A 27,584-nucleotide genomic window follows, 5' to 3' on the forward strand; every position below is an offset into this window, starting at 1 on the left:
CAGGAGCCAACACCCTGGCCTCTGCGCCAGACCAGAATGGTACTAGGAGCGGCATCTGAGACTGGCATGTACACGCATATTTCTCATCAGTTTCTACTCCCCGGGCCCGGGGGCTGCAAAGGAAGGCATTTCAGGCCCCGGGAGTTTTGAAGCAATAGGAAACACGGTGGAAGCCAAACACCCTCCTGGGCAGAGGTGCTAAGAAGGCAATGCATAGACTCTGTGGGCCGGGGCCATCCCAGGAATCAGTGTACGGATGGAAGCACAGACCTTTGTGGTGAGGCTCCCATGACGGGTGAGGACTATGGGAAAGTGGGGCAAGAAGGGCCTAAAACCTGTGAGGAATGCCAGCCTTTGGGGCAGTTTGGGTTCTCCAAAGTTCCATGTGAATCCTGCTCTCTGAACTGGCCGCCTCACTCGGCCCTGTTTACCCATCCTATCCTGTCTGGCTTCACTCTATGTCAGGCTTCCCACCCAAGCAAGGCCGCTCTTGGAACATTATTTGAGTCTTAGAGTGTTACGGTTTTGGGTGCCATAGGTTCTTTGAAGAGGGCCTCCTTCCCTGAACCCCCAAAGAAGGATACTCCTCTTGCAGAATGTTGCAGAGAGAAAGACCCTAAAGGACCCCTACTGTGCCTGGGACAGACCCTGTGCCGCTGACCTGTGGATGGCGCAGTCCGGTGGTTGTGGGTCCTGCCTTCGCAGCCCTCTGTGCCAGGCGCAGCCACAGGGGGAGGAGACTGCCGGCAAGCGCCAGGGCACCCCGACCAGAGCCCTCAGCTGCCTTCATGATCTAGGAAAAGGGATTCACACAGGGGCAAAGGACCCTGGGTCCCCAAAGCTCTAGGGTCCCTCCTGTGGCTCTGCAGGAACAAAAGGAAAGCACGAATCTGTTGGAGTAACAACCCTAACATTTATTCTCGCGTGGGGAGCAGGAGGGATAAGGTGTCGATGTACTGTCTTTCTTGCTGGCGGTGTCTTGCTGAAGACAGGGCCACTGCTCCTGGTGTGAATCCAGGCCTGTGGAGAGTCATCAGCTGAGAAAGCGAGTCTCATCACCCTAAAGACCTGGCCTCTAGTCCCCTCAAACCTACATCTGCCGGGAAACCCTCTCCCCGAAGACCAGAGAAGCGCTCACACTCCTTCTGTCCACTCTGATGTGCTGTAGAGAAGAGGGGCGTATGCAAAGCAGGGGTGGGTGGGAAGGCTCTGGGGCTCGCAGCCTGGTGAGGGGGCGGGGCGTGTCAGGTCAGGTGTTGCCCGAACTCGCTCGCACTTTCCCTCCTCCCCTCCCTCCCTCTCCCAGGACACCAGTCTCTGACTGGGCCAGTCCCGCCCCAGAGTTCAGAGGCATCAGTCCAAGGACAGAACTGCAAGAGCATGGACACAAAACACCAAACAATTTGGGGGTGGGCTCCCAGACAGTGTGGTGAGAGACCGTCCTGTGTCCAGGGCCATTTCTAGCTCTGAGCAGCAGAGGGCGCTGGAGTCTCTGGGGCAGGAGACCGCTTCACCTCTTCTCCCTAGAGTCGCAGGGGAGCACAGGTGCGGGGGCGGAGCTTATGGGCAGCCAGGGGCAGCTCACAGAGAGACTGGAGAGTGATCGGCAGTTTAATTAAAGCAAAGTTAGAGCTGCCTCTAGTGCCTGCAGGTGGAGCAGGTAGGGAGGGGCCTCCAGGAAAGGGCTGGGGACCCGAGTGTCCAGCGCGGAGCACAGGGCACTCAGCTGCATCCTCTGACACTTCCCCACCCCGCGCCTCTGGCCAACTGCAGCTGGGCACCCAGATTTGTGCTTCATCAGGGCTTCGGAGGAGGGCGATGGCAGAGGCACTCTGGGGCTGTCCTGGAGGCTGCCGGTTCTGGGGTCCTCTGCAAAGTACCCATGTTGCCTGGAGAGCCAGGACGTGCCGTGGCCCCGGTCCCCCGCCTCCCTGCCGGCGGTGGGGGGTCCTCAGACGTGAGTCTGCATCCGCCGCTGCAGAGGGCGGCTGGGGTCGGAGTTCTGGGAAGAGGACTGCGAGTGGTGGGAAGAGGAGGCAGAGGCCTTGCTGGCCTTGTCGAACTGCACGTAGCCGTCCTGCTTGCCGCTGCTGCTGACGCTGCTGTCACACTGCGTGTCCAGGAAGGAGCTGCTGTCGCTGAGGGAGCCCCTCTGGAACTCGCGCTCGCAGAGCTCGATGGACGAGCTGCCCATGCCCAGCACGAACCTCTGGCTGTAGTCATAGAGACGGCCCTGGCCGCTCAGGGTGCTGTAGATGTTGGTGAAGGACATGCCCGTGGGCACCCTCTGCTTGCCCGCAGGGCGCAGGTCCGGCTGACAGCTGGACAGCGAGATGGTGGGGGTTGAGTGATGCTCCTTGAAGGTGTTGACACTGTAGTAGCCATTGGTGGGGTCCTGTGGTACGGGACAAGGGCAAGAGCAGAGTCACCGGGCAGGGCAGAGACTGCATTGAACTCTCTATTGGAACCGGTCCTACCTCACACAGGCAGGGATGAGGAGAGACGGGAGGAGGAGGGGACTCCAGTGGAGAAATGGGTGAGGGGGACATCTGGAAGGGTTCCCCGGGTGGGGACACCAAGGGCATCAGGTATTCAGGTGGCAGCTGGGAGGGGAGGCGCTGGAAGGAGGGAAGCAGGGGCCTCTCTGCGGGTGTATTTGGTTATGTCAGCACAATGCAAGGTCATTTGAGAACCAGACTGTGTTCGTTGCTTTTGTCCAGGACACGGATACTTAGTTTTCAGGTGTATCTGTGAAAAGGCTGTGGGCCAGGGGCCTGTGGGAGCTCGACCCTAACTCTGTGGCCTCCTTAGTGTGGGGGTGAGGCAGCAGGTGCGTTTGCAGGGGAGGGTCCCACATTAGGGAGAGGCTGGGTACCTGTCCCCAAAGTGGCTTCTGGCCTCTCTCTTCTATTTGCTGTTGTCATTCGTCTGGACACAGGGCTCGGGCCATCTGAGCCGAAGGGCAGAATCACCCCGAGTCCTGCCGCTGGCGGCCACCCTACCTTCAGATTCTGAAACTCCTTCTCCTCTTCTTTGAGGACCTCCAGCTGCTTGAGGACTGAGTCTTGTTGGAATTCACCCCGGTCCATCTGCAACCCAAGAATCATGGCTCAGAGGGCAGGAGGTGGGCTAGACACCCACTCCCCGCAAGGAAAAGTTGGAGAAACCAACTCAAAAGAAGCTTGCCCTCTCTGCCTCCCCTCCCCGCGCCTCCCACTGCCTGGCCTGCAGGAGGCAGGTGAAGGAGGCAGGAGATTTCAGATCTCGTGTTGCTCCTGGACCTCTGTCCAGAGAGACAGAGAAAGAGACAGGGAAGGGGGTGGGTGGGTGAGAGGCAGGACTCTGAGATCAACTTACTCCCCTCGGGCTAGGAGACCACCTACAGAGCTCTCACTTGGCTGATTCAGTTCAATTCCTTGACCATTTACTGAAGTGGTCCCCAGCCTTTCTGGCACCAGGGACTGGTTTCGTGGAAGACAATTTTTCCACAGACCAGGGTCGGGGGAGGGTGACTTCGAGATGATTTGAGTGCAGGGCATTCAAGCTCACTTCCTGCTGTGCGGCCAGGTTCCTAACAGGCTGGGACAGACTATTACTGGTCCTTGGCCCAGAGGTTGGGGACCCCTGACTTACTGAATTTCAGGTGGGGCACCGCACTGTCCCACGGGCCAGGCATAGGCACATGAAGATACAGCTGTTCCCATCAGGGCAGTGGATCTGCAGCTAAATGATCGCAGAACCTTGCCCAGTGGGCACGGGGTGGGTGGGGCCCTGGCCGAGCAGCACGTCGTCCAGCGCCAGGCTCAGCGAAGGGTTAGGAGGGGGCACAGGGAACCACGGGGTCCCTGGGCCACACGGCAATGCCTGAGAAGTCCTGAAAGTTTTCTTCTTTGACAGAGACCAAAGCGCTCCCGAGGAGCATCGCTTCTTGCTTGTCTCTGGGTCCGCAGCACACCCGGCACACGCCTTGAGCACTGCAGTCATTGATCACGTCCTTTCGGGGTGCAATATTTAATTGTTTCCTTAGAAATGTAATTCTTTGCTGTCCCAGCGCCTAGTGCGCTGCCGGGTCTGCATACAGCGAGCGCGGTCACAAATGTTACGTTCGCGTTGGGTGAATGCACGGAGCGGAGCAGCTCTAAATTTCTGAGAATTAAGACACCGGTCAAAGGAAGGTGAAAGGTAAGGCACACCCAGCACACAATGGGCGTGTTAATTGATCTGAATACTCACAGGGGCACTATCCTGCAGGCTGTAGCCACGGGTCCTTTCTGCACACGGCCTGAGCCAGGCCAGATTCCCACCCACTCTCTGAGCTGTGATGATGCTTGTCCCTTCCGACTCACTTTCCTGGGGCCCCAAGACATCAGCCAGAGTACTTCCACCCTGTCGCCTCCTCACTGACGCTGCTTCTGTCATTCCCCAGGAATGCCCTGGGTCTGTCTGGATTGCAGGTCTCTTTCACCAGGTTTGACTGCCACTCCCAGGGCTGCAGCGGGAGTGGGATGAAAGGCAGTGAGGGGATGACAGGATCCCCAGGGGTGCTCAGCCGCAGAGCCCTCAGCAGGTCCCTCTGCGGAGTTGTCCTCCCCCACCCCTCTCTTAACTGACAGAGAGTGACGACCCCCCCCTCTTTCCTGAGGGTTTGGACTGGAGTGTGTGGAGACCCACTGAGGCAGCCAGAACGTTCCAGTGGGAAGGGATCCAGGCCCCATTTGGGACAAAGGACAGGCCGGGAGCCACCACACGGACTTGTTGAAGCTCATCTGCGTTGATGCTGGTTCCTTCTCAGGTCTACCCACGGTCTCCATCCTGTGAAGACTAAATGCCCTGCTGGGTCTGGCTTTAGGTTAGCCCTGGGGACATACACTCACATACATTCGGGAGCACGACCTTTGCCCCAGGGGACTCTGGGATACCTGGGGAGGCTGACCAGTGATTTGAGCAGGGCACTGTAAGGGAGACACGCGGTGTTTGGGAAGGGCAGGGAAAACCATGGAGGAGGTGACCTTTGAGCAGATTCTTATAGCAGCATGTGAAATTCAACTGCCACATTCAACAGGCAGAGGGAATCGCCTGCGCAAAGCCTCGGAGGTCTAGAAGACTCGAGGGCCGGGAATTGCAGTTCTTTGGGGTGTCTGCAGCGCCCCAGGCATTTGGCAAGAAGGCAAAGTGGCCTGCTGACATGTGTGGTCATGGCCTTTGCCCAGCAGGCACGGGGAGCCCCCGGGGATTATGTGTAGCCACAGGGTCGGATCCGTGTTGTAGAGCTGAGGCAGGATTGTAAGAGGCTAGAAAAATTCCTGAGCAAGTGGAATGAGGAGACTGAGACGAGATAATTAAATAAGGCCAAATAATTTGAGCAACTTACAGCCAGCTAGTGTACTGCAAGCCCTTATCTTCCCAACCAAGGGCACTTGAGAACAAATGGCTTATACCTCTCCTCCCTAACGAGAGAAGACATAGCTTAAATCACCCTGGTCAGGGAGAGAGAGAACAGAGACCCAATTAATGTCATTTATGCCAGCCAAACCCAAGGACAGCTGAAGTCAAGGGAACAAATAACAAAAACCTGATTAGAGCCAGACCCAAGATAAAAGGAAAACAGTAAAGGGGACCAAAGAATAATCCCAAACTCCCCTATGCATTCGTTTTGATGCATCAGCGTGTTAAAAACGCACCTGGAAAGCTGACGGATATTCTGCTGAGACCCTCCCCTAAGATTCTCGCCCACAGATGAAAGATAACCCTCAAGACAAAGGGTGCCAGCGCAGGCTGTCTCTGGGTGCCCTTCTTGGGTGTGGACGTTTTACTTCCTCCTAAACTCTAAGGGTCCCGAGGGGACTTGCCGCCAGGGGAGCAGTGGGCAGCAGCAGCTCAACCCAGGCTCACCCCCTGATCCTGTCTCCAGGGCCCCCTTCTCTCCAACTTTTCCCAGTGAGCTGGCAGCAGCCCCTCCTTGGCTCACTTTTTTCCTGTAACGTTTCTAGGCAGCCGAAGCAGAGCACCGCCTGGGCTCTCTCCTGCTGCTGCTTCTCCCCAAGCCCTCCCTTTGTCTCACTGTCCCAGCTTCAATAAACATACGCGCAAAACCACCTGGACTTGTGTTGTGAAATCTGTCCTGCACGAAGTCAAGAACCCACGCACTACAGGATGGCCTGAGGCAGAATGGCTCGGGGCCAGTCCCTGTCTGGGGACAGAAGGACCCTTTTTGGGGGGTGTGGAGGGGGGCACTGAGCAAAGTGGTGAGAAAACAGAATGGTGAGACCACTGAAGAGGCCACTGGGACTGCCCAGGGAGCCACTGCGAGGCCCAAGCCGGCAGCCTAACAGTGGGGTACAGGCAAGAGCGCCCACTGGAGGAATCTTTTAAAGTGGAATTGACAGCACCTGCAACATCAATTGGACAGAAAAAAAGCAGCTGAGGAGACAGCCAGCTTAGTGCTCTACTCCTCGGTGGGTGTCCGCTGGGGACTGGGAGGCTCTGGTATGCACGAGGACACCGGGGAATTGTGAGCGGCACAAGCAGCTCCTGTGCCGGGGAGCTCACGGCACTCCGCAGGCTGCTTGGGGTTTGTCGGCTGGCCCTCCACCTGGCCTGCATGCTCTCCCTCCCACCCCCATTCCCCAGAGGAGGAGACTGAGGCACTGGGTGGCCCGTGCTCTTCCCCCCCAGGTATCACCAGTGGAGTTTCCTAACAGTGTTCCCGCCTTCTGTTTGCAGGGCCAGCTGCAAGAGCGGGAGAAGGGATGATTTGCTGACAGTGAGCGAGTCCATTCCGGCAGAGGAACCTATGACTCTTGCAGACTTTGGGGGTGACGTTGGAACATGGGGTACATACTGAATACGTGCAGTATCTATGGGTGGGTGTAATAGTACAGCTACTGACGCATGGCATCTTGCCCTCCCGAAAGGCCAGGTTCTCTGAAAGCTGGGGCTGCCTTTGGAAGACTTCGAGGCTCTAGAACACCAAGCGCAGCACAGCAGACACACGGCGAGTCTTTGCAGGTTGAGAGCAGGGCCCTGGCCTGCAGTGGGGGAAGGGCTGTCCTGGCTGATGCTCTGCTGCATGGGAGCTTCTAGGCCCCAGGAAGCTTCCAGCCAGGGACCTTCAGGGCACGGAGGGTGGGTGGGGTGGGGGGAGATGGCGTTCTCACCATCAGCTGCTTGATGGTGGGGTGCTCCTCCGCCTCCCGGCCAGAGGCAGGCTCCTTGTGGACGATCTCCACGCGGATATCGTTCTTGGCTGACACAACACCTTTGAGATCTGGACATAAAATAGGAACGGATAGGTGACGGATTCAGTCTGCGTCCTCAGGCACTAGGGTCTGAGCTGCTGAGCTCCCACCACCCCATCACCCCCCAGAGTTTAGCCTCCAGCCCTGAACTCCACATCCCCTCGCCCACCCCCACCCCCCTCCCCCCACCTGGGCCTGCAGAACAGCTGTCTGGACGCTCTCTGAGGGCCGCATGCACCTCAGCCTGCTGCTGCCACGCCCGTGGCTTAAGAGGTTGCCCTCACCCATTCTTCCACCTTACAGAGCTAGGTCCCTCCATGCTACTAACTCTTCACTTCCTTTTAGAAGTCTTCTCTGACCTACCGTACCAGGCTCTGATCTCTCCATTCAGAGAATCGCCAATCTGACCATTAGAAAGGACCTAAGTGGGCAACCTCCCACCCAAAGCCGAACCTGCCTGGCATGGCTGTGGGTGGGGGGCAGGAGGGCAGCCCTTGTGTCAACGCGTCTGTGACGGAGACTCAATGATGCCTGGCAGAGGCGGCCACTTTATAGTAGGAGAGTCGTTAGAAAATTCCGGCTAAGATCTGCTCCCTACAGTTGCCACGGAGAGGGTGGTGAGGGAGGCCCCGAGACCACGTGGCTGGGGAGTCAAGGCCACCTAGCCCGGAGTGGAGCAGACGTAAGGGGGTCCCCCAGCTTTCTTCCATAATGAGGGCTACCCCATGGGGGAGGGTCAGGCGGGCTCTGATTATTCCTTTCGTGCCTCTTGTGCTCACAGTGCAGAACGTTAGAGCAGGGTGGGGTCACAGAAACCCTGCCATCCTGCCCCTTGCTCTTACATGGGGGGGAAACTGAGGCGGGGGTGGGGTAGTTGCCATCTGCCCAAGCTCTCGTGTAGGAGGAGTGGGGCTGGGGGGCCGTGCCTCCATTGTTCCCACCCCACTCTGCCGCCCTTTCACAGGTCTGCGTGTGTCTACCACACGTCACGTCAGCGCTGTGCCCAGGGTGGAAACTCTAGGTGCACGTGACCTTCACGAGCTCATAAGCACTAAGGTTTTATTGCTAACGACTAAAGGCCTTTAGAAGTCTGCACGAAGCGATTCCTTGAATGCTCTTTTTTGTTTTTCGTATGTGGGTAACCTGCTTTTCTGCTTGGGCTCCCGGGTGTTTGAGGGGAAGGATGGACACTCCCCCTGAGATTTCTGCAGAGTTCTAATGGCTACAGGTGTCCAGCCCAACGTGCTGGCTGACTGCCCGGCCAGCTGAAGTTGCGTTCAGGCCAGTTCACCCTCGGCTGAGCACCCACCGTGCGCTAGACGCCCCCGAGCACCGCGCAGACAGAGGTGCCTGTGACCCAGCCTGGCCTGCAGCTCACCGCACCGGCAGACCCTGCTCCCCGCGCCCCTGCGTGCTGGCTCCCTGGGCAGTCTAAGCCTGGCCCCTTCTCTGCCCCTCCCTGAGACCCCCGGGCCCCCTCCCGTACTTCTCTGGGAGCGGGCGCAGCAGAAGGCCACAATGGTTGCCATGAGGACGAGGAAGGCCACGCCGGCGCCCACAGCCACCCCAATGATGACGGCCATCGGCACAGACTCTGTGGGAGAGAAGCAGGCACAGCTGACCAGGGATCCGAGGGCCCGCTCTCCCCTGTTCCCGCGGGTGCGGCCTCTGCCGAGCTGGGGCCGGAGTCCTGCACTCAGGCCCTCCGGAGAAGCCTGTGGGGGCCCTGGGCAGGCACAGGCAGAGTCCAACAGAGTCGACAGGAGTGGGGAGAGGGTGGGCAGTGGACTCCCAGCAGTGGTGGTGGGAAGGGAGGCAGGACTACACAGGAGGGGCGGGGGAAAACAAGGGCGATGAGAGGCCAGGCTGGGTGCGATGGGGCTCTCTTGGGTGTTAAACCAGGAAGAGTATATCAGGCAGTGGCTGGAGAGTCCTAAGTCCTGGCTTTTCTTCCCCTGTGGCCACTGCCCTTGTCTGCTCCATTTGTGTGGGCCTTTGCTTCCCTTCCCAGGTGCAGGAGGCGGGGCCTGGACAACCGGCTTCGAGGGTTCTCGGGGCTTTCTGGGTATCAGACGTTGTAGGTGCTGGAGGCCCAGGTCTCAGGGGCCAGGGGAGCAGGGACCCAGCTCTGTCCTCTTTAAGGAGAGATGTCCCCTTTCCTTACCCCTCCCACCCCAGTCCTGCTCCTTCCTCTCCAGGCCAGAACTCTGGGCATCTAGGCAGGCTTTCTAGAGGGGCCCAGACCTGCAGCCAGGCAAAGCCTCGCTCCCCGCTCAGTGTCTGTGGTCTGTGGCTGCCCAGCCGTGTGGGGATGGGGGTAGGAGGGTGATGTTGGGGTTGGGGAGGGACTGCCCTCCCGGACAGCCCTGGCCTCTCTGTGGCTGCATGTGGGGCCTGAGCTCGTGGTTTGGGGCTTGGATAGTCCATCGGGAACAGAACTCGAGAATGCAGCAGCACAGAGGCCAGAGGGCCTGCTGGGCCCACAGCTCGCACTCACAGAGGAAACACTGAGGTCCAGAGAAGTCAAGTGACTTGGTCAAGGACGCACAGCTTCAGCAGAGCCAGGGCAAATCTAGATCCCCTCTTATCCCACCCCTGCCGCCCATTGCAGTCCTGCCAGGCTCTGCACACCCCAGACTCTGCCTCTTCTGAGCTGCTGGCTTCACCTGTCTCATCTGTAAGATGGGAAGAAGCCAGGGCCCACCCGGCTGTGGTATAGGGGGTAGAGGGGTGAGTGCAGGTAATGCCCTTGGAGCTGAGCCTGGCACCCACCCCGCTCAGTCTCTGCTGCTGCTTCTAGGTAAGGGGAGCAGGAGCTCCCGCCTGCATGCCCACACCCCATTCCTCAGTGTGGGTGACTTCTAGGTATTGCTTGGGCTTGTCCTGGAAGGAGAAGGTGCCTGCAGGTTGACAGTGTTGGTGGCTAGGCTGGCACCTTCCTCCCAGCCCAGGGCCTGCCTGCCGGTGGCTGAGACACTTAGAGTGGCAGGGGAGGTGGCAGGGAGCAGGGGGGTGTGGCAACCGTCCAGGGACCGCAAACAGAGGCCCTTGGTTGCTCTCAACAGCCAGGAGTGAGGGGACTTGCCTCCTGCTTTGATAGAGAGACGGTTCTGTCTCCAGTTTCAATCCCGTCAGGCAAGGAAAACTGCTTTGGAAGCTCATTGGCTCTATGCTCTTGAACTTTATCAATTTGGGTTTCATTTCAGTTCTCTTCGGGTTCCTAGTAAGCTTCCTGGGAGTAACTTGGCCTTGTCTCAGCTGAGCTCAGAGGACCGCAGGGGGTCCCTCAACCTCTCTGGGCCTCCCCCCCTCAGGGTCTCACTGGAAAAAACCAGAGGGCCGAGGAATCGAGGGAGCGGTATTCTGCCTCCGGCCTCCTGTGACTCCACATGTCCCTAGGATGTTGACAGCTGGGAGGCACCATCTTATCTGCAGCAGGTGGGCGGGGGGTCTGATGGGGACATTCCTCTCTGGCCTGCCAGCTTCCCCAGGTCTGGCCTATGCCTGAATGCTGTCTGTCCTCTTCTGGAGAGAGCACGCTCAGAGGTCCCCTGGCGAGAGAGGGACTGGAGTGGGGAGCTGCCCACCGGTTCAGCCCCCTCTACATCCAAGGAGGTGGACTGGGCATGAGGAATCTCAGCCAGTCAAGGATCAGGGACCTCTGGGTGAGTGTGACCAGACACGCGTGAGGTGGAAGCAGGCAGGAGACGCCGTCCCCAGCCCCAGGAGGGGCTCTGTGGGGCCTTGGGGACAGGACAGCAAGAGGCCAGTCACTGTTGCTTCCGAGAACCTGCCTGTGCCCCCTGAAGCTCGTTGAAGGAGCTGACTGGCCCTAGCTCCTTCTGGGCCAGCGTGGTAGGAGGACTAGGGCAGAGGACACCCCCTACCCCACATCTTCTGCGTGTCCTCAGTCAGTGCTGTGGCATCAGGTTTTGCAATGACCTGATTCTCTCCCTGGGTTTCTGCTTGGAGGGTGGGGGCAACTGTCTCCTGTGGGGCCCAAGACAGAGCAGCTCAACTCTGGGAATGTGAGGACCGCTTGGCTGACAGGTGCCCCAGGGGAGGGAGGCACTTCCCGCAGCCTCAGCTGGTGGTGGGATGGCAGTGCCCTGGAAGCAGGGGTGGGGGATGTGGGGGGAGGAGGCAGCCATGAGAAAGCATGGATTGGTATGGATTGATTGTGCAGGCCGCAGTGGGGGCTGGAGGCCTGGCCCGGGAAGCCATCGCCAAGCTGGTGATGATGTTGAGAAGCTGGAAGAGTCAGGGGGAAATAGAGGGAGGCCAGGCTGGGGGCAGCTGCCCAGAGGCAAGGAGACAGGGCCTGGAAGGGAAGGGATGAGAGGAACAGAGCAGGGGAAACGGGAGCCCGGTCCCTGGCTTCAAGGAGCCTGTGGGCTCTGGCTGCGGTGGGGTGGGGGACAGGCCGCCCGCAACCCGGGCGGCTGGGAAGCCCTGTCCCTGCTGCCCTGACTGCACTGAGCCCGCGGGCGGGGGAGGGCAGAGAAGTTAGCGGCCTGCACAGGCCTCCCTTCCCCCGCTAGCCCTGCGGTCCCTTCCCCCCACCCAGGGAGTTCTCATGTCTCCTTCCGTACCTGCTTCCAGCCCGGCTCCCGACTTCATTTCCGAACCTGTTTGGAAATAAAGCAAGCGTCCACAGCCAGGGCCTGGCTGGCCAGGGTGGGGCGGGACTGGGGTGAGGGGGCTCCCTCCTCAGTCTGGTCTCGGGACTGCCCACTAGACCCACTCTATCCCAACTGAGCTTGGGGAGATTTGGAGACTCCAGGGGCAAGGGACCGGAAAGAGAAGTCAGGCTGGGGTGGGAGGGTCTGGAGGTGGGGGGAGAGTGCTGAGAGGAGAGCATGGGGGGTTGGGGCACCACGGGGAAGACATGGAGGGGAGCAACAGGGGACTGGAGGTTTGGGATGATGTGTGGATGATTTTATGCAAATTATGTGCAAAGCATTATGCGAAGCAGCACCTGTTAGGGAAGAGGTGTTGGGAGACCCTGTGTGGTCCCTAGGGGTGGCCTTAAGGCCTGAGGGCCCAGTGGGAACTTGGCCCAGAGCCTTTGCCAGGGCCTGACAGCTTTTGGTTGGCCTTCATTTTGGAGGGGTCAAAGAGTGCCCGGGCTGAGGCCCCCCAGAGAATCCAGGCAAAGGGGCGAGGCCTGCAGCCTGTCTCAGGACCCAGCATGCTGCCAGGGCCTGAGCTTCTCTGGACCCCACTCTGTGCACCCCCCAGGCTCCCCGCCCTCTGGTCTGTGTGAGACCTTCGAGTAGGGGCTGGAGGTCATGGCCAGCAGCTGGGCAACCTGCACCCAGGGTCACAGTGGGATGAGCCTCCCCCTCCCTCCTCCTCCTCCTCCTTCTCCCCTTCCTCACCCCACTTTGAGCCCTTTTGCCTAGAGCAGAAGGTCCATGTGTCTCCTCTGTCCCAGGGGAGCTGCAGAGGGTCTGAGCCTGCCCCCCACCCTGCCCCCAGTGGTTGGGGCAGCTCAGGTGCTTCCCTTTCGCTCAGCTTGGGTGCCTCTGGGGGGCTCTGGGTGTCTGGACTGGCTGGTTGTGTTAACTGGCTCAGCCATGTTCCCCAGCAGGTCCATCCTAGGGGATCCCTGTGTCCCACCCAGGGCCCCGGGCTGCCTCTCCTCGGATCACCCACCCCTGAGGGCACTGTGGCGTCAGACCAGGGCCCCCCAGGGAAATGCTGAGTGCAAGCAAGCCAAGGCCTTCAGAAGGTGTGGGCGGCTCACCATGGCAATGCACTTGGCTCGCTCTTGTGGCCCCTTCCTCTGAAACACCACCTCGAAGGGCCAGCTCCCCAAGCGGCTTTCTAACCCTCTTGCTTCCTGGTGCTCGCTGGCACCCCTGGCCTCAGGGGGCGCTGGGACGAGGAGGGCATGTCCTGGACCTGCCCAGGGCTGCCTAGCGAGTGGACAGGAGCTCGGTGACCTGTCCTCGGGCCCCACCCCACTGGGAGCCTTCACTAGGCGTGCTGCCCCCTCAAGCCCCTGGGAGACGTTGCCCCAGGGAGGGCCCCCACCTTGCTCCTTGAGCCGGATGATCTCAGTGTCGGAGCCGAAGCTGTTCCAGGCGGTGCAGTTGTAGATGGTCTGGAAGTCGGCCCGCACGATGTTGCTGATGGTCAGGGTGGAGATGACGCCCTCCTCTGTGCTGACCGTCTCCACGGTGTAGCGCCCCGATGTACCCGACTCCAGCACGTTCTCCTTCCAGGACCAGGCCTGCCCAGGGTGCCAGAATTAGCAGGAGACCCCACCTCGGCCACCCACGCGGGGACCACCGTGCCGCCTGGAGTCCCAGGGCTGATGCTGCCAGGGTCACCGGCACACTCACCGCCACCAGCACATGCATGCACACACAGGGACACACACACACCAGCACACACCCAAACTGTGCGCCCACACCATGCCAGCCATGCCATAAACATGTGCACACACATGTTCCCACACATGCACGCACCCCAACACACCACAAACACGCACACACCACACACATAAACACGCACCACAACCCATGCACACAGCGCACCACCCCACACAGTGCCAGCATGTGCATGCACACACACACCACACCACATGCATGCACGCGTGTGCATGCACACACCACATAATGCATGCACACACCACACCATGTGCACACATGTGCACACACACCACATGCGTGCACACACTACACACATACACACAGGCACACACAAACCACACACATGCACACACCACACTACGTGCACACCCCCACCATGTGCACACCATGCACACACACACCACACCACATGCATACACACCACACCATGCGTGCACACACAGGTGTACCTGCACACACCACACCCTGTGCACACACACCACATTCACATACACACACCACACGCGTACACACAGGTGCACACACGTGCACACACCACACCGTGTGCACACACCCTGCACCACATGTATACACACCGCACCACATGCACACACATGTGTACACACACACACCACACCGTGTAAACACACACATAGAGGCTGGGCCACCTCTGGAGGGTATTTCCTTCGAGAAGGGGCCCTTCTGTGGGTCTGCACAGGGACATCTTTCCAGGCAAGCAGGAGACCTGGGGACAGTGACTGGATCCCCACCCCCTGCACTGGCTGGCCTGTGCTGAGGTCTCTCCCGGATGCTCCTGCCAGCTGGTTGCTGGAGTCAGAGAACCAGCCCCAGAGTGGCTGCGTCCAGTCTTGTTACTGTTCTGCCTTGTCCGTACAAAGGGGCATTCCAAGAGTTGTTTGTGATCACCTTTAATCTATCTTAGGTTCTAAGGATGATGGCTGAGTTTTTCCCAGAGCTGGTTCCCAGGCGCCAGAGGCCCCTCGCATACTCTGCAGGCAGGCACCGGGAGCAACTGCCCTGACTCAGCACTCCTGACGCTCCACTGGCGGCCGTCCTGGGCATGTTGTAGGACGGGCAGCAGCACCCTGGCCTCCAGTCACTGGAGCCAGCGGCATCCCCTCTGTGACAACAGAGATGTCTCCAGAGAGTGCCAAACATGCCCTGGGGGCCAGAGTCGCCCTGTGAGACTCTCTGGCCTAGAGCGGCAGACCTGTGATGACCGAGATGTGTGGCTGTGCTCCAGAGTGAGTGGGATACTCCACGATGGGCGCGTGGGCACTTACATCATTGAAAAAATTAACGAGTGATGGGCACCGGGGCGGTTAGGTGTTAGTTCTGTGTGTGAATCCTTGCAATTTTCGTGTGGCTCTTTCAGGCCGTGCATCAACTGAATGCCTGGGAAAGCGAGCACCAGCAATAATGCTGTAGTGATACCTCGTGGGTGGTGGCACCCTGAGTTTAGGCAGCCTCGGCCCCCCAGCCCCAGGCACGCATGGCCCACTGTGGTTTGGCATGCGCCCCAATGCCCTCCCTGGCACACCTGGACCCTGAAAGGCAGACCCGCCCCTCGGAACTGGCCTGGGACTCTTCTAGCAGGACTGCCCCAGGCAGTGGGGCTAACTAATAACAGTATCAGCCCTTCCCCCCAGTGCTGTCCAATATCCACCTTTCCTGGTTTTCGTGCCTGGCTTCCGCCAGCTTCAGGTGGCTGGGGTGGAAGGCTCCCTCCACAGATGTAATGCCTGGGACTGCTAAGTGTGAACGATCAGGTTGCTTTGGCTGCGCTGCCTGGAGATCAGCATTCCGAGCAAGGGATGGGGATGAAAAGGCACTTTTGGAGGGAAAAACTTGATAAACCTGGTAAGTGCAGCAGCTTTCATTCTCCATGGACGGAGGCCTAGAGAGGGGGCTCTGGGAGGCGCAGAAAGGGGCTTGCCCACCGTATACTGCACTCTGCAGAGGATTTTGCCAAGCTCTGTCTGGCCTTGAACCCAGGGAAATGAAGAAATCACCTAGCTTTCTTTTCCTTCCGTTCCCCTCGCTTGCTCCTCTGCTTTCAGGACGCAGAATTCTGTTACACTCAATGCTAGTGCCCAGCTCCACGGCAGAGATGCATTAAAAACACGTGCAGACGGCCCTGGCCCGGTGGCTCAGTTGCTTGGAGCGTCACACCGTGCACAGAAACGTTTTAGGTTTGATTCCCAGCCAGGGCACAAGACTAGGTTAAGGGTTCGATCCCCAGTCGGGGCGCATCCAAGAAGCAACCAATCGAAGTTTCTCTCTCACATCGATGTTTTTTTCTCTCTCTCCCCCCTCCTTCCTCTCTCTCAAATCAATAACCGTATCCTTGGATGAGGATACAAAACACACTTGCAGACAAAACCTGGCATGCAGCCTGCTCTGAAAAACAAGACTGCCTGTGATTTTTGTCTTCACGATGGCTTTCTGAGAGAGCAAGTGGGAATAATCTCCCGGCAGAGGAAAGGAAGCCCGGAGGTGTGTGCTGCCTCCCCGCGGCCCCACGGCTGTGGGCAGAGACGCCCCCGCAGCGCCCCACGGCCTCCCCCGCACTCACTATTCGGTCGGGCGGCGGCGTGCTGCGGATGAAGCATTTGATCTGGCCCTTCTCGCCGTGGAGGGCGTGCTGGGTCTGGGTGCTGGAGATGATGGGCGGTCCTGTGGGGGAAACAGCATCACGTCAGGGCTTCAGAAGCCCTGGTGTGGGGGTGGGGCATGGGCTCAGGCTCAGGAGCTTGCTCATTATTTCAGTCACACAGCGGACATTTCCTGAAGGCTTGTGTGGACAAGGTGAAGTGCAAGGTGTCAGTCGTGAACCTGTTAGGGGATTGTGAGTGGGTGCTTCTAAGTCAGAATGTCCAGAAGACATTGTAGGGGTTCCGAATGAGTCACCCCAACATATGCTGCTATGGTGCGTGGACTATTTTGAGCTAAAGGCAACAGACACCTGCAGGCTCAAGAGAAACTTCTACCTCCCCTTAACTACCTATGAGAATTTCAATTAAGGGCCTTGCCTAGAGTGAGGCATTATCAGAGATAACAGTTTCGACCTGTCTAGACAGCAGGGCAAGCTCCTAATTGCTGAGCACCTGCCTTTCTTATCACGTTGTCCTAACCTCCCCTCTGCAGCTCCACGGTGCCTCACCTTACCCTCGGCTCCGAGTTCCATATCCACCTCATTTTACCTTTCCGTCCCTCTCTCGTGTGTGGAGGTCTCATATGTGCATATGTACTTAAGTGGGGCCATTTTCTCTTGGGAATCTGTCACAAATTCATTTGATTATTCAACCAGCGGAAAGAACCCGAGGAGAGAGCTGGCGAGGTGGGGTGTTTTTCCCTTTCTCCACAACACGAACGGTGGTGAGTGTTGGGATCACAGGAACGTCCGGAGGAAGGGCTAACCGACTTCAGAGGAGAGAGAATCGTTCTACCTGGAGGGTGAGGGGACGCTGTAAGAAGGAGGGGGTCCACACAAAGGAGCAGGGGAATGGGCAGGGAGGAAGGGATAGAGCAGCGCGAACTGGTGGGGCACCACCGCCTAGGCCGGCTGTTCGGTTTCCAGTCATTTTCTCTGATCACCAGTAGAGGGAGCGCTTCCCTAACAAACCCGGTGTCTGGGTGGGGCCGAGCACTTAGTGGGGCAGAGACCCCGTGCAGCGGCAAGGCGCTCTCCCTGCGGGGGAATCAGCCCGAACAGGCGCCATGCGCTGCGCACGCTCCGAGCCTTCGCCTCACACATGTCTCAGGAGACCCCGGTGGGCCCAGGTGAGGCCAGGCCTCCAAAGCTGACTCCCGTATCTTCTCATCCAGTCCACGTGTGTGAGTGGTTGCACCTGCCTGTGCACGTGTGTGACGTCTCGGGGTCCTGGAGTACCTGTCTCAACACTGCATCATACAGCCTAGCGCGTCTCCCTGAAGTCTAGCAGTGCTTCCGGTCTCCTCCGCCTTTTATCTGCCTTAAGTCTTTCCCCCCTCATGCCCACCTGGCAGTGAAAGAGCAGTGGAGAGTGGCTAGTTCGGTCTTTTGTGTGGCCAGTGTCCTGGCTGGGCGGGCACTGGAAGCACGGGGTAAAGGAGTGGAGGCCCCTGTGCCTGCTTGCCATTCCTTGGGGCAAAGGCCAGGGCTTGGGTGGCAGGAAACAGGAGCAAGAGAGGCAGAGAAAGGGATCGGAGGACAGGTAAAATTATGCCGGGAACAAAACAAAAATCGCAGCAAACATAATTGCTGTTTATTAGCCACCTTAATTAAACCAGATTTGCATTTCTATGAGTAGCTCTCAGCCAAGGGGAAAAAACGCTACTGAGAGACACTCAAGTGGACTTTTGAGGTCAGGAGGCAAATGGCTTGGAGCTGGGTGAGGCAGACGCGGGGGACCCTGCATATGGGGGCGTCTACACTCGGTTGGCTGCGTGAGTGGGCCGAGCCCTCAAATGCGATGAAGCATTTGGGCAAAAGGCAGGAGGGCTGGGTGTTTCAGGAATTTGATGGGGCTTTGTTCTGCTGCTGGGCTGGAAGTGATGAAACTGGAATACCTTTCCCCCTTCACTTCCTGGGAGCTAGGAAGCCCCTGGGGGATTCTCCCGCAAATGCAAATGCATCTGTGTTAAAGAGCTTCTTAAAAGAACCCAGCAATCAGCACAGAGGCAGATGGGGTTGAGGGAGTCACAACACAGTGGTTACACAGCTCGCCTCCCCTTTCTGCAGGCCCTGGGCAGGAGCCGAAGCAGCAGACCTCTGTGCCCGAGGAGCCCCGGAGGGCAATGGCCAGCTGACCCTGCTGGGCGGGGAGTTGTGTTGAAAAATAGCTCATCATCCTAGATCCATTCAGGGTTGTCAGACCCCTCAGCCTAGTTTGGCCCCTTTGCAAAGGGCCGCACCGTCTGCCCACCTGTCCTCCAGGTGCCCAGGCTGTCTGGCAAGCTCCTCCCCCTGGGCCATTTAACCCGCCCCTGCCTCAGGGCAGGGTGAACAGCTTTCTCGCTTTACTCCCATCCCTTGGGCATTTTCTTCCTGGCCACCTCTGGAGCTTGTGTGGAAGGACTGGGGGCAGAAAAGGGATGGAAAACCGGGGAGTGGGAAGCCAAGATGCTGGAGGGAGCAGATTAAATCCGGGACAGATGTCAGGGCCCAGGCTGGGGTGTTTCCATCTAAGAAAAATGTCCCTCCACGCTGTGCCCCGCCCTGGCCGGGCAGCTCCATTAGTTGGAGCATCTTCCTGTGCACGGTCAGGCTGTGGGTTCGATTCCTGGCCAGGACACATGCTTCGGTTGCAGATTGGATCCCTATTTGGGGCACGTATAGGAGAGAGCCCACCGGTGTTTCTCTCTCTCCCTTTCTCTCTCTCCCAAATCATTACAGTCATATCGTTTGGTGAGGATTAAAAAAAAGATATGCCTTCCTTTCTCAAGAAACCAGTTTAAATCTGTGCTGGGAAATTCCTGAATGTCTAGAGTGACGACGGAATGTCAGTCCCTCCTTTATTCACCCTGGTTACCCTAGAAACGAGGATGCTCCTTTAAAAGCTTCAGGCTTGAGGACCCTGGAGGCCGTGTGTGAGTCTGAGGGTCCTGAGACTGGAGGGGCCCGGGGCCGGGTACCAGAGCCGACTGTGGTCATGGGCCAGCACTGCCCGGTACCCTCCCAGAACTGTCAGCGGGGGTGGCCGAGACTCCACCAGGGCCTGGCGCCGAGGAGCTGAGAGTCAGACACCAGCGCGGCAGGAAAAGGCTGCAGCCTGTGTTGCCATGGATATATGGAGGCGCGATCAGATGCTGTTATTTTTAGCCCTGCCGTGCCAATTTATTGGTGGCATCCTAGGGACACATAGGAAAGGCAGAAAGGTTCCTGAGTCAGAATTCTGCCCAGGACAGGTGGCCTGTGAGCCCTCAGGGGCCTGGGTACCTACCCCCACTCTCTGAGGCTGCCACAACCCAAGGGGAGAGGACAGGGAAGGAAGCAGATGGAGGGGCAGCTAATGGGGACAGCAGAGGGGGTGGCTAAGGGGGCACCATGCTGGTTTGTTTTCTGGAAAGGGGAGCACAGGTGGGGCTTTCAGAGGGCAGCCTCTGGGGTTGAGAGGGGCCGCCTGCGCACATCTCTGGGACTCGGCGCCACCCCCACCCCCTAGGGCCCTGGCAGACTGAGGTGGGAGCTGGGTGGCAAAGGGCTGTGGGCATGACAGACAAGAAGCAGGACACGGGAAACCCAGCGGGCGGAGGACGCTTGGAAGTGGCAGAGGGACTTGGCCTTGGTGTTTCTCACCCTCTCAAACCAGCACCTTATCACGACAGGGACACTGAGTTTCTGTCCTGGTGCCACAGCCACCTTGGGCCTGACCCGCACTGGGTCCCAGCGGCTCCATGACCTTTGAAGTCCCATCAGCCTGGCCTGGCCCCAGCCCTGTCCCCTAAAGATTTCGTGTAACGGCCATCTAGGAGCTCACACCGCATTCTGGGAGGGAAATGGAAACACTCTCCTGAGGATTTTTATTGTGTATAAAACAGGACACCTTCTTTCCGCTCCAGGGGAACCCTGAACACCTGGCCTTGCGGGCGTGGTGACAGGTGTTCCCAGCTGGGTGGCCCTAGTACAATGGGAAGAGGCCGATCTGGAGTCCAGAGATGCTCCCTTCGATTCCCACCAGGGCCAAGGTCAAGGTCGAAGGGTGGGTATGGCTTTGGCTGCCCAGTGACCCTCTGACCCGTTTTTCCCGGCCAGGATAAAAATTCATCAGCTACCGCTTTGAGGCCTGAGACCCCTTAAAAGATAAAGAAGAAGAGAGGTGGCCAGAAAAGCACCCCGGTCCTTCCTCAGGTCAGCACCAGGCTCAGACACAGACTTGACAAGGTGGACCCACGGTTGGAGGTGATGGCAAGACCCAGAACTGATGACGGTCCCTTGGGTCACTGCCTGGGACCAAGACGCCTTGGGTCGCTCTCCCTCCCTTCTACCCACCCCCTTCCCCAGCAGGAGTGGGGGGCTCTTACCATTGACAGTCAGGGTCACCTCTCGCTCCCCGGCCCCCACCCGAGGCACCACCGCTCGGCACACGTACTTCCCAGCATCCTCCTGGCGGACGGCTTTGAGGGTCAGGGTCTTTTCGTTGCTCAGGACCTAGGAGAATCGGGGAGAAGCAGACACAAATAGTGGGGGTGGGCTCTCTCGGTCTTTCAGAATCAGAGAGTCCAAGAGACAGGCCTGGTGGGAAGGGGCAGGTTTCCGTCCCCTGTAAGAACGAGGGCCAGGGTAAGAGGTTGACGTTCATTACAGAGCAGCCACGGGTGGGAGCACCCACGTGCAGAGGAAGGGCCCCGAGTGGCTGAAACGGTACATTCTGCCGCAGCCCTGGGGGTGGGTGCGGGCGGAGGAGAGGACTCCCTGGCTGCGCCCAAGGCACCCTCTCATATGGAGAGGGGCTGTCCGCCAACTGGGCCCAGGCTGGCCCAGGTGAAATGACCCTACCGCTGAACCTCTTTGAGGGTCCCTGGACCTGCCTTTCAGAGTCGTTTTCAGCATTCCTTTGGGATGTGGTCTGCGGTGAAGAAAACAGACGGTGGCTTTGGGGAGTTCCGAGTCGGAATCCTGCAGGGCCCCAGCGGTGACTTACCTGTGTGGCTGTGGGCAGTCACCTATGGGCTCTAAGGCTTCCGCCCTCCCCCCACGGCCGGGCAGTGGGTTCACAGGGCACTGCAGCGTCTGGCACGGAGCTGGCCACATGGAGGCCACCTTCCCTCTGTCCCCCGCCCACCTCCCGCCCAAGGCTCTCATGCGCAGAAAGAACACGCATAGTTTGGAAGAGGAACACAGAAGGAGAACAAAGCTTAACCCAAAAGCTAAAGGCTAACTTTATTTGGGGAAGTTGAAAAGCCTGCCTAGCGGCTTTTCACTCCCAGCGTATTGGTGACCACCGGGTTTCTCATGGATTTCACGGCCGGAAAGCCCGCAATGGCTGCACGTGTTAAGGGCCAAGGAGGGGGTACATGTGGGCTACCCCTCCTCTTTCTGGACTCCTTCTTCCTTTAGCTCTCTGAGGCTGACCCCCATGTAACAGTGATGGGGCCCTGGGAGGAAGGTCCCTCCTGGCCTGTGGTCCCCCACCCCCTGCCAGAGGCTCTCTGGGGTCTGAGGGGGGACTCACCACGCCAGAGCCCCGTTTCATCCAGACAATGGTCAGGGATGGGTTTCCGGTCCAGGCGCAGCTGAAGACGGCGTCCGAGCCCAGGTCCACGAGCAGGGACTGGGGCTCAGCTGCCATCCGGGGCCCGACTGTGGGGGGTGGGAGGACAAGACAGCGCTCTGGTCGGCTGGGAGCTCTGGGGACCCTCTGTGTGGCTGCACCACCCCTGCTTCCCAGTGCCTGTGCCACCTCAGTCCACTGCACCCCTCCCTTACATTTCAGTCCCTGCCCCTCGGGGCCTCCCCCTGAGCCCGCCTCCCTCTGGTGGGAAGAGACAGTTCGGCCTAGGAAAAGGGCTCTCTGGCCCCCTGTGCCTGCGCAGGCCCTCAGGGCTCTCCCATCGCCTCCCCTCTGCCTGGTCCCCAGAAGTTCCCCTCCAGGGTGTGGGTGGAGGGGCCTTCCTCCTTGGGCCTGGCAGATCCCTGTGTCTGCCTTCAAGTCAACTGGCTTCTGCCTGAGCTCCCAGGCCCCTCCTAGTGGCCCTGAGATTCAGAGTGGAGCAGGCTGGGTGGCTCCCGAGGGGCTCCCAGTGTCCCGCCTCTGCTCCCAGTGATCCTCTCTTCCAGCCCCTTCCACGCCCCTGCTAAGTGTTGGTGAGGTTAATGGAGGCTCCTCTCTGCGTCTCCTCCCCACCCCCTGCTCCAGCCTCCTGCAGACAAGCTGGGCCCCCTGAGTGAGAGCCACCATGAACTTTAGGTATTGTGATGGAGAGTGTGTGGAGGGCTGCTTCAGGGAGCGAAGGAGCGAAATCTGGGGCCAGGAGCCTGGTTCAGCCCCTGGCTGTAGCCCAGGAGCTGGGGACTCTGTGGAGGCTGTGGGGGCAGAGGGGAGCGGCAGGCGTCCAGTTTGTGAAAGTGCTTTGAAAAATGCAAAGGGCAGTAGAGGCACTAAGGCTTACTGCTGTGAGTGCATCCAGCTGCCCGTCATGGGGAGGGGTCTGCCAGGCCAGTGGGAGGAGGGGTGGTCGTGAGCCCGGAATGGGGGGCAGGCTGGGTGGACCTGCAGTGGATCTGCTCGGAGCTTCGCCTCAGTTCCCTTTCTGTCACCACCTCACTGTGTGACCTCGGGCCTCTGTCCCCTCCTCTCGGCAGGAGGAACAATGACCGCCTTCCCGGGTGCTTATGAGGGCTACCCCAGGAGGAGGCTCTTTGCCAAGGCCATGACTTTGTGAGCTTGGGAGGCACTGTAACGTCGTGTATGGTGAGCCCAGCACCGGCGGTCCCCCTGGCCCTGAGCTGAGACCCCCAGGCCCTCGCTCCAGGCAGCCCCCACACAGCGGCACTCACAGTAGACGTCCACGGTGCGGCTGATGTTGGTGCTGCCCAGGGCGTTGGTCACCTCGCAGGAGACGGGCTCAGAGAAGTACGTGTAGTCCACGGCGGTCCGGTACACTTCTCCCGACGCCTCCTTGATGATCTGGCCCCGCTTGGCCCACCTGCAACACAGGCCCGGAAGGCTGGTGTGGCCTCTGACGGCAAGGACGTCCCGCTGGGCCAGCCCAGCCCGGGGAGCTTCTCTCTGGGAGCTGGACGCCCACAGAAAAGGAGGCATGGCCTGGGACAGCCTGGAGCAGGCCCCTGTGGGGTCCCTCAGTGGAAGTCTCCATAGAGGGGTGACTTCTGGGGCTGGAGAGCAGTTGGAGGGGGGGGCTTCAGTCCGAGGTCCCCAGGCTGTCAGTGGCGCTGGATGCGTGGGTCGCTCTGGAGAGAGGTGGTTTGGCTGTGCAGTTGGTCAGCCCCTCTGGGACCCCCTCTGGGGCCACGTCGGAAAAGGAGATGAAGCCCGTGACCTTGGGGGCCAAGGTCTAATGGCTCCTGCCTGTGCACAGTCGCCTGCCTGTGGGCCCCACACAGAGGGGTAAGGATCCCGGAAGCGGGGCTCCTCCAGACGAGGCGAGAAGCCGGTGGACAGTGTTCACCAGGGGCTGTGATGGCCCCCCCACCCCCACTCAGCCTGCTTTCTCCTGCGCTGACTTCTGTCCCCCGAGTAGGGCCCCTCACAGGGCCCCCTCTCTCCCTTTCAGCCCATCCCCCACCCCCAGGGATGGCACTTGCTCTTTTTCTGTCTAGCTTCCCCCTCCCATCCCCTCCCACCCTGCCTTCGCTCCTCAGAGGCCTGGACTTCTGGTTTGGTCAGGGCAGCAGGCTGTGACGACTTCTTTCTTTCTTTTTTAAAGATTTTATTTATTTATTTTTAGAGAGCTGGGAAGGGAGGGAGAAACATCATTGTGTGGTTGCCTCTCACACACCCCAACTGGGTACCTGGCCTGCAACCCAGGCATGTGCCCTGACTGGGAATCGAACCAGCGACCCTTTGGTTCGCAGGCTGGTACTCAATCCAGTGAGCTGCAGCAGCCAGGGCTGTGCCGACTTCTTTCGTCAGCCAATCCCCCAGAGCAATCAGCACCAACAGAGGGGACAGTCTCAGGAGCCTCGGGCCTGTCGTGGTCCTGGCCCTGGGACGTATATCACTGCACTGGACCTGCGACCGGGCAGGCTGTGACCTATGGGGTGATGCTTGTGGTCTCCAGGGTGTGGGTGTGTGTGGGCCCGTGTGTGTGGGCCTGTGGGGTTCAAAGCCGCCCCGGGTTTAATTCCACTGCGGACAGCACTCACTTTCTAAAATGACAAAACTTCCACCTGGCTCTTCCTGCGGTTCCAGCCATTTCGGGGTGCCCGTCTTTCCTGGAGCTGGAGAGGTTCTTTGGCCCCCACCCTGTCACCCTGTGACCCTGGGTCCCTGCAACCACAGCTTCCCTGTGGGTGCTGCCTCCGCCCCACTCCGTCTCATTCCAGGAGCCGTTCCTGGAAGCAGGGCGGCTGGCCATCCTCAGCTCTTCCCTCCAGCAGGCGTTTCCTGTCCCCACTGTCCCTCCAGCCCCGGGGAGCGGCCATCTCTCAGCATCACCCGGAGCTCCCAGGCTGGCACCATGCAGTTATTATTATGAATTAATACCAGGATATTATTAAGAACACGATTAATAATAACAATTACAGTTTAACAACAGAACAAACCATGCTCCCTGAGAGCTTAAGGAGCTTCCCAACAAACCATTATGAGTTACTCATGAATCACTTCAATTTCTAACTTTAATTTAATGGCGGACTTAATGGGCATGGCCCCTGCCTGAGGCGGATGAACTCAGTCCCAGACACATGGCTGGGGACCAGGGTTCAACCCTTATTCCTTCCACCCTGCTGCAGCGAGGGGGTCGGGGGTGGGGGGGTGGGGGCTGCCCAAGAACTCAGGGGGCTGGGAGCAGGGTGGGCCACTGCGCTTGGAGTTGTTCAGGAGGACCTCAAACCACTCATTCAGGCAGCTGGCCACAGGATCAAGGGTAAAGCAGGAGGCAGCGACCGCCCCCCATTTCCCTCAGCTCTTCTCTCTTCTCCTCTTGGTTCCTTGGCTTAGCTTCTTCCTGCTACTCTATGCTCTCGTCCCCTCACTCTCCCACCCCCGCCTACTACTCCCTGCCTGTCCCAGCCCCTCGGAACAGGAGTGGTATTGGGGAGGTGGATAAGCCTTTCCCAATCAATGCGACCCAAGTGAAGGTATTTGCATCCCAGAGCCTGGTGTGTCGCCACCTGCTGGCTGACCTCAAGTAGCCCCAAGTTGCATGGTGGGTGGCAGTGTTGTCCCTGTGCCTGCGGGGGCCTGAGCGAGCCTCAGAGGGGAAGCGGGTGGGAGACAGACTTGGTGCTGCACCGGGGCCTGTTCTCACCCAGGGTCCTGGTCCCAAGGGGCAACCGCAGTGACAGCGAGCCTGGCCGTGTGCGCTCCCATGCCCACCCTGTGGCCCCGTTCTGGGCGTGGAGGGCATCTCTAATTTCTGAGATCACAACCTTTTATGTAAAACAGGGAGGAAGCAATCCAGAGGAATGGAGAAAAGACAAAGATCTCTGTAATCTCGTCAAAGTCAATTGGGAAAATCAATGTGCTTATGTGATGAGATTTGCTTACAGCTTTCCCCTCGGATCCCAGCAAGGCTTCTAGAAGGACCTCCTGGGCGAGACCTCACGGAAGCCAGCAGCCCAGAGGGTGTGGGTGGGCTCAGGTGCTCCCACCACCTCTCTCTGCAGCCCCTCCTCCCCCTTCTTTCCCAAGCCATCCAGCTGGGCTCCCGGGAGGCCTGGAGGGAGCCGGATCCACTCTGAGGCGTTCTCAGGACTTTAGCTGATCAGAAGGCCCCAGGGCAGGTGACAAGGACAACTGCCCACCTGTGGGGAGCCCACCAGGCCCCCTGACAGCTCCTCTATGTGCGGGCGGACCTGTGACCGGGAGTGGCAAGGTGGGATGGAGAGGGCAGTGGGACCCCAGGAGATCCGGAGCCCCGGGAAGCCCGCAGGGTCTCTGCTTGTTTGTTTTCTTGTTTATTTGTTATCTCATTAGTTTTAAAAAAAACCTTAGAAATTATAGAAAAGTCGCAAGAATAGTGCAATGAGCTGCCCTTTTCCCCTCACTAGACTCCCTGATTGTTGCTCTCACGCCCCACCCACCTGCTCATGGCCTCCCTCCGTGGGTGCACGTGCACCCTACTACCGCCGTCACTGCTGCTGTTCCGCTCTTTGGAGAGAGGTGACCCGGGGCTCAGGCCCAGGAGCCTGGTTTCTGGGGTGCCTGCTTGCCCTGTGCCAGTCGGGGGGCAGGGGTGGGGTGGGCGATGAGGCTGGGCCCTGAGCACAGCTCCGCCCCCACCCTGCCTCAGTAACTAGGTCCTCAGTGGACCAGAGGTGGGCAGTGCAGAGAATGGAAGGTGGCAGCTCTTTGCTCTGGTCCACATGTTCCTGGGACCCTGTGGGGGTCCCTGTGGGCTGTGCCTGCCCCTGTGGTCTGTGTGCATGAGGGGCTGCCCGTGAAACTGGCGTTAGGCGTACCTTCTGGGCACCTGGCGCCTGGTGTTCAGGGGTCGTGAGCAGAGAGCAGCCCGCCTTGTTGAGAGGAGCTGGGCCTGGTGGGAGCAGCGCCAGAGCCCAGAAAAACGGCTTCTCTGGGTGCTTCCTCCCCCATCCTTGTCACTTCCAGATAGATGCTGGGTCCCAGCCAGCCCAGACCTGCCCCGGGGCCTCCTGGGCTGCATGACTCCAGGGATCCCCAACACAGTGAACAGCTAAATCGGACAGGACAGATGCATTTTCGTCCTATTTAAAAAGACTCTCGGTCTCTCCCGGTTTCCCGCCCCCATGTTGTTTCATTACCTGCGCTGCAGGGGGCACTGGCTTACGTCCAGCCTGAGCCTCTGGCTGCTGTCTCTGGCCCATTACCCCTGCTTCTGCCTTCCCTGTCCCCCATCCACACAGCCAGCATATTTCCACTTTGAGACCATTAGCATCTCTGGTGCTGGCTGCTGCTGCCGCTTAATAGCCCATTTCGGTGGCACAGGCCACACTCTGGACTCCTCTGTCAGGTCTGGGGTGGTAGGAAGGGATGGGGCGGGGGTAGGGCCATGGTGAAGCCCGCTGGGAAGCAAGGCACCAGTCTGCCTGTGAGCGCCCCTGAGGTCCCTCGTCCCAAGGTCCCTCGTTCCCGGGTGTCACGTGGCGATGGTGCCCAGGCTAGAAGGAGCCCAAGGGAGCAGCTCTGCGTGTCTCCCCAGGCAGCTGGCTCACGTTCTGGAGAACCAGTGCCTGGCGCACACGCTCTGCCCCATGCTGAGAACATGAGTGACTCAGACTGCAGTGCTTGCCTCCGAGAAGCTCCGTCAGCAGGCAAGACGGTGAGGCTGTGTTGGGGCTGTGAGCAGGCGGTGCACAGGGCCACTGCTGTGGTGGGTC

General features: G+C 59.3%; 1 protein-coding gene across 4 annotated transcripts in view; it reads right to left on the reverse strand.

Annotated features, from left to right (window-relative positions):
• Nucleotides 1-881: 881 nt before the first annotated feature.
• Nucleotides 882-27,584, reverse strand: part of KIRREL3 (kirre like nephrin family adhesion molecule 3) — a 493,300-nt gene continuing 466,597 nt past the window's right edge. For 2 of the 4 annotated variants that reach the window (XM_045192908.3, XM_045192909.3), the window contains exons 9-18: nt 23,100-23,248; nt 21,775-21,902; nt 20,624-20,750; nt 16,194-16,294; nt 13,278-13,476; nt 11,831-11,866; nt 8,725-8,832; nt 7,158-7,267; nt 3,003-3,089; nt 882-2,395 (exon numbers count right to left, since the gene is read on the reverse strand). In XM_045192908.3, coding sequence (XP_045048843.1) covers nt 1,952-2,395; nt 3,003-3,089; nt 7,158-7,267; nt 8,725-8,832; nt 11,831-11,866; nt 13,278-13,476; nt 16,194-16,294; nt 20,624-20,750; nt 21,775-21,902; nt 23,100-23,248 — 1,489 coding nt within the window. In that variant the 3' untranslated portion in view covers nt 882-1,951. The remainder of the gene's footprint in view (nt 2,396-3,002; nt 3,090-7,157; nt 7,268-8,724; nt 8,833-11,830; nt 11,867-13,277; nt 13,477-16,193; nt 16,295-20,623; nt 20,751-21,774; nt 21,903-23,099; nt 23,249-27,584) is intronic. The other 2 variants (XM_024557364.4, XM_045192910.2) reach the window with 2 other exon arrangements.

The sequence above is a fragment of the Desmodus rotundus genome, chromosome 7, assembly GCF_022682495.2.
Source record: "Desmodus rotundus isolate HL8 chromosome 7, HLdesRot8A.1, whole genome shotgun sequence".
Classification (NCBI taxonomy): Eukaryota; Metazoa; Chordata; class Mammalia; order Chiroptera; family Phyllostomidae; genus Desmodus; species Desmodus rotundus.